Source organism: Bombina bombina, chromosome 3, assembly GCF_027579735.1.
Source record: "Bombina bombina isolate aBomBom1 chromosome 3, aBomBom1.pri, whole genome shotgun sequence".
NCBI lineage: Eukaryota > Metazoa > Chordata > Amphibia > Anura > Bombinatoridae > Bombina > Bombina bombina.
Window position 1 is genome coordinate 729,124,511 of NC_069501.1, and position 4,842 is coordinate 729,129,352.

The 4,842-nt window shown below is 34.7% G+C and overlaps 1 protein-coding gene across 1 annotated transcript; it reads left to right on the forward strand.

Moving 5' to 3' along the window:
- Window positions 1–979: 979 nt before the first annotated feature.
- LOC128652497 (uncharacterized) lies at window positions 980–4,530 on the forward strand. The gene has a single exon (XM_053705433.1). It carries the CDS (start codon window positions 1,027–1,029, stop codon window positions 4,528–4,530), a length of 3,504 nt encoding a protein of 1,167 aa, XP_053561408.1. The 5' UTR covers window positions 980–1,026.
- The last annotated feature ends 312 nt before the right edge of the window (window positions 4,531–4,842 follow it).

Here is a 4,842-nt window from a genome sequence, read left to right on the forward strand (position 1 = left end):
CCTAAAAAAAAAGGGAAATAAAGAGACTGCCTAAAACAAATAAAGAGACAGCAATAAACAGCATAAAAAAGGCAATAAAGAGTGCCTAATACTACATAAGCAGCATAAACACGCCTAATGTCTACAACAAAATAAAGAGTGCCTAAGACTGCATTAAAAAAAAATAACACTGCCAAAAACAAAATAAAAAGTGTATAAAACAAAGTAAAGAGTGCCTAAGACTTTGTTAAACAAAATAAAGATTGTCTAAAAAAAAAAATTTTGCCTAACATTGCCTAATACAAAATAAACACTGCCGATATAACAAAGAGAGTGCCTAAAAGACTGCCTAAAACAAATAAAGACACTGCATAAACAGCATAAAAAAGGCAATAAAGAGTGCCTAATACTACATAAGCAGCATTATAACAAATTTATAAAAAAAAAAACATATATACAACATAAAAAAGGCAATAAAGAGTGCCTAATACTACATAAGCAGCATTATAACAAACCGATTTAAAAAAACATATATACAGCATAAAAAAGGCAATAAAGAGTGCCTAATACTACATAAGCAGCATTATAACAAACCGATTTAAAAAAACATATATACAGCATAAAAAAGGCAATAAAGAGTGCCTAATAAGAATAAACCTTAAAAAACATATATACTGCATAAAAAAAGTGACTACAAAGAAGTGCATAAAAAAAAAGAGTCTTTAAAACAAACTAAAGAGTGCTGCATAAAAATAAAAATAGAAGAATGCCTCCTAAAAGAATTTTAACACAGGAAGATGCAGAAAACGTTAAACGCAGAAGAAAAGAAACTCAACGTATACGACGGACACATATGACTGAACAACAAAGGGTAACTCTACGCAAAAAGGATTCTTAAAAAAAACGGATTTGTAGGGCCAATATGACTGCTCAGGAAAAATGTCTCCAACTGGACATGCAAAGATCACGTTCTGCTGCACGTAGAAAAAAAAAAAAAAAAATAGTACTAACATCAACCATTCATTATTTAATGAAGACAATGTCCCGATGCACACATGTGGTCAACTTAATGTTTATTGCAAATTTTGCATGGCAAAGCATTTTCCAGAGGAACAACCAAGCGATAAGCTTTTTAATAAATGCTGCAATAAAGGAAAAATAACATTACCTCATATACAAATTTCACCACTGATCCAACAACTAATGACTGGACAACACACACATTCAAAGAATTTTATGCAAAATATCCGTTCTATAAATAGTGCATTGGCGTTTGCATCAATGGGAGCAAACATTGCACCACCTCCAGGATATGGCCCATACTGTTTTAGAATAAATGGCCAAATTTATCACCGATCTGGTGCTTTGCATCCAGAAAATGATGATCAACGCAAATTTGCACAACTCTACATTTTGAGTCCTGAGGAAGCTGCGGACCAACGAGCAGCACTAAAAGAAAATTCAGGATGTCACATTGAACTTTTGAGGGAGTTAAGTTCATATATGTCTCAGTATAACCCTTTTGCAAAAGCATGTAAAATGCTCTATGAGGTAGAGCAAGAATGCATCCATGAAGCATCTTTAAATGGAGTTCAAAATTCTAAAGTTTCAATGGTAATTCTGCAGGACATAACATCAGATTACCGAAGATATAACGTACAAAGAGTTAATGAGGTTGCTGTTATTTTCCAAAATTCTGATGGTGAACCTCCTCTTGAACGTGACCTTCTTATTCATTGCCGATCTACAGATCAAACAAAAAAAACTGAAAGAATAAGTGTTTTAGATCCTAATCTTGAACCATTGCTGTATCCTTTGTTGTTTCCATATGGGGACCAAAGTTGGGGTTCCAATATTGCTCTTAACTACAGGCCAACATCAATTAGTGATGTACAAAGAAGAGTAACCACCAATCCAAGGATAAGAGTTAGCCAAATGAAATACTACTCTTACAGAATTTCAATTAGGGATCAATTCAATCCTTTCCTTAGTGCTGGCAAGTTGACGCAGCAGTACTTTGTTGATGCTTATGTCAAGACTGAGGCCAACAGACTCAACTATATCCGTCAAAATCAATCTAATCTTCGCATTGAAAAATATACAGGATTAATGGATTACATTCAAAGTGAGGCTGCTGCACAGGGCCTGATGCCTGGAAAAGCAGTTATTTTGCCATCATCTTTTCAGGGAAGTCCACGAAATATGGCCCAAAACTACCATGATGCTATGGCCATTGTTAGAAAATATGGAAAACCGGATTACTTCATCACCATGACCTGCAACCCTAAATGGCCTGAGATACTTGATAACCTATTAGAAGGTCAAGCAGTGGAGTTCAGACCAGATTTGGTAGCAAGAGTTTTCAATCTCAAATTAAATTCTCTTTTGAATGATATCTTGAACAAACATGTTCTTGGAAGTCCTTGCGCAAAAGTGCATGTAATAGAGTTTCAAAAAAGAGGATTACCACATGCTCATATCCTTTTAATATTGAAAGCCGAAGACAAGCCAAATGATGCTGAAACCATTGACACTTTTATATCAGCTGAAATTCCTGATGAACAGATTTATCCAAGACTACATGCTATTGTAATAAAGCATATGATACACGGTCCATGTGGAGAACATAATTTAAATTCTCCATGCATGGTTGATGGTAATTGCAGCAAGAATTTTCCAAAAAATTTTCAAAAAGAAACTTTAATTAATGTTGATGGATATCCGCGATATCGTAGACAAAAAAATGACACCACTGTAATTGTCAAAGGGAAAAAAATTGACAACTCATGGGTAGTTCCATATAGCCCATACTTCTGCTTGAAATACAACTGCCATATAAATGTAGAGAGTTGTGTTTCTGTTAAAAGTGTTAAATATCTCTTCAAATATGTATATAAAGGTTACGATTGTGCAAATATTTCCATTAAGGAACATAATACACTACAGCATGATGAAATTCAAAATTTTTTGGACACAAGATATGTCAGTGCTCCTGAAGCTGTTTGGAGGTTGTATGGTTTTTTGATGCACCATCAAACACATACAATAATAAGACTTCAAGTTCATCTTCCAGGCGAACAAGATGTATATTTCCATAATGAAAACGTACAATTAGCTGCAGAAAAGGCACAAGACAGGGATACCACTTTGACAGCATACTTTAAGTTGAATGTGGATAATAATGCGGCACGTGAACTTTTTTACTCTGACATTCCTCAACATTTTGTATTTGATGTAAAAAACCGTAAGTGGAATCCAAGACAAAGAGGAGCAGATACAACAATTGGCAGATTGTATAATGTAAATATTTCATCAGATTTGGAGAGATTTTGTTTGAGGTTATTGCTCTTGCACTTAAAAGGAGCAATATCCTTTAAGGACTTACGAACTGTTAATGGACAAGTTTGTCACACATTCAAAGAAGCTGACCAAAAGCTTTCACTTTTAGATGACGACGCTACATGGGATCTTACACTTAACGAATCAGCATCTCAACAGATGCCTAAACAAATGAGGGAACTGTTTGCTTATTTGTGTATATTTGTTGTCCCACCTAATGTCCCACAACTCTTTGAAAAATACAAACATGATCTTTATGAAGATTATTCACGTCATGAAGACCACATTGATGATTGCAAAAGTTGCAAAAATTTGGCATTAACAGATATTCAAAATGTTCTCATATTGCATAGTAAACGTTGTGAAGATTTTGGACTACCCAATCCATCAAACTTCATTCCAGAAATGCAATTCAACTATGTTACACACTTGGAAGCCCAAGTTGGAGCACAACTTCAAGAAGCATTAAACATCGAGCAAAAAGCTGCATTTGACAATGTAATGTCTGCAATTGATAATGAAAATTTACCACACAGATGTTTTTTTATTGATGGACCTGGTGGAAGTGGCAAGACTTATTTATATAAAACATTATTGAGTACTTTACGTGGACGCACAGATGGAGTTCTTCCTGTTGCCTCTACAGGAATAGCAGCTAATCTCCTTGATGGTGGCAGAACTTACCATTCACAGTTTAAGCTTCCAATTCCATTACTGGAAACATCAACATCAAATATGAGAATGACTTCAAAAGATGCAGAGTTCATACGTAATGCTAAATTGATTATTTGGGATGAGGCCTCAATGACACCCGGTATAGCTCTAAAATGTGTAAATAACCTTCTTCAGGAAATTATGCAGAACAATAAGCCATTTGGTGGAAAAGTTATACTCCTTGGTGGAGACTTCAGACAAACACTCCCAGTTCTTCCTCATTGCAATAGAACTGCTATTGTGGAAGCTACTATAAAGTTCTATGATCACTGGGATAAATTTAAAATTTTAAAATTGAAGAATAATGTGCGTTCAGTGGATCCAGAATTTAGCAATTGGCTACTAAAATTAGGACAGGGTTCATTAAATAATTCAGAGGGCCTTCCTGAGGATTTAGTTGAGATCCCTTCCAAATTAATATGCAATGATTGTATCATATCTGAAATTTTTGGAAAAAAAATTCTTCCATCTGATCTTCACAGTTTTTCAGACAGATGAAGATGCACAAAACTATCCCATAGAGTTTCTAAACGAATTAGCTCCATCAGGAATGCCTCTTCATAAGTTAAAAATATAATTGGGAAGTATTATTATGTTGCTCAGAAATCTGAACACAAAAAAAGGTCTGTGCAATGGAACAAGATTGATAGTTAAAGATCTTAAGCCAAATCTATTAATTGCAGAAGTACTCACAGGAACAGCAAAAAAACAAATGGTGTTTATTCCGAGAATAGATTTAGCCCCTGCCAACACTGAACTACCATTCATTTTACGAAGGAGACAGTTTCCAATCAAACTTGCATTTGCAAT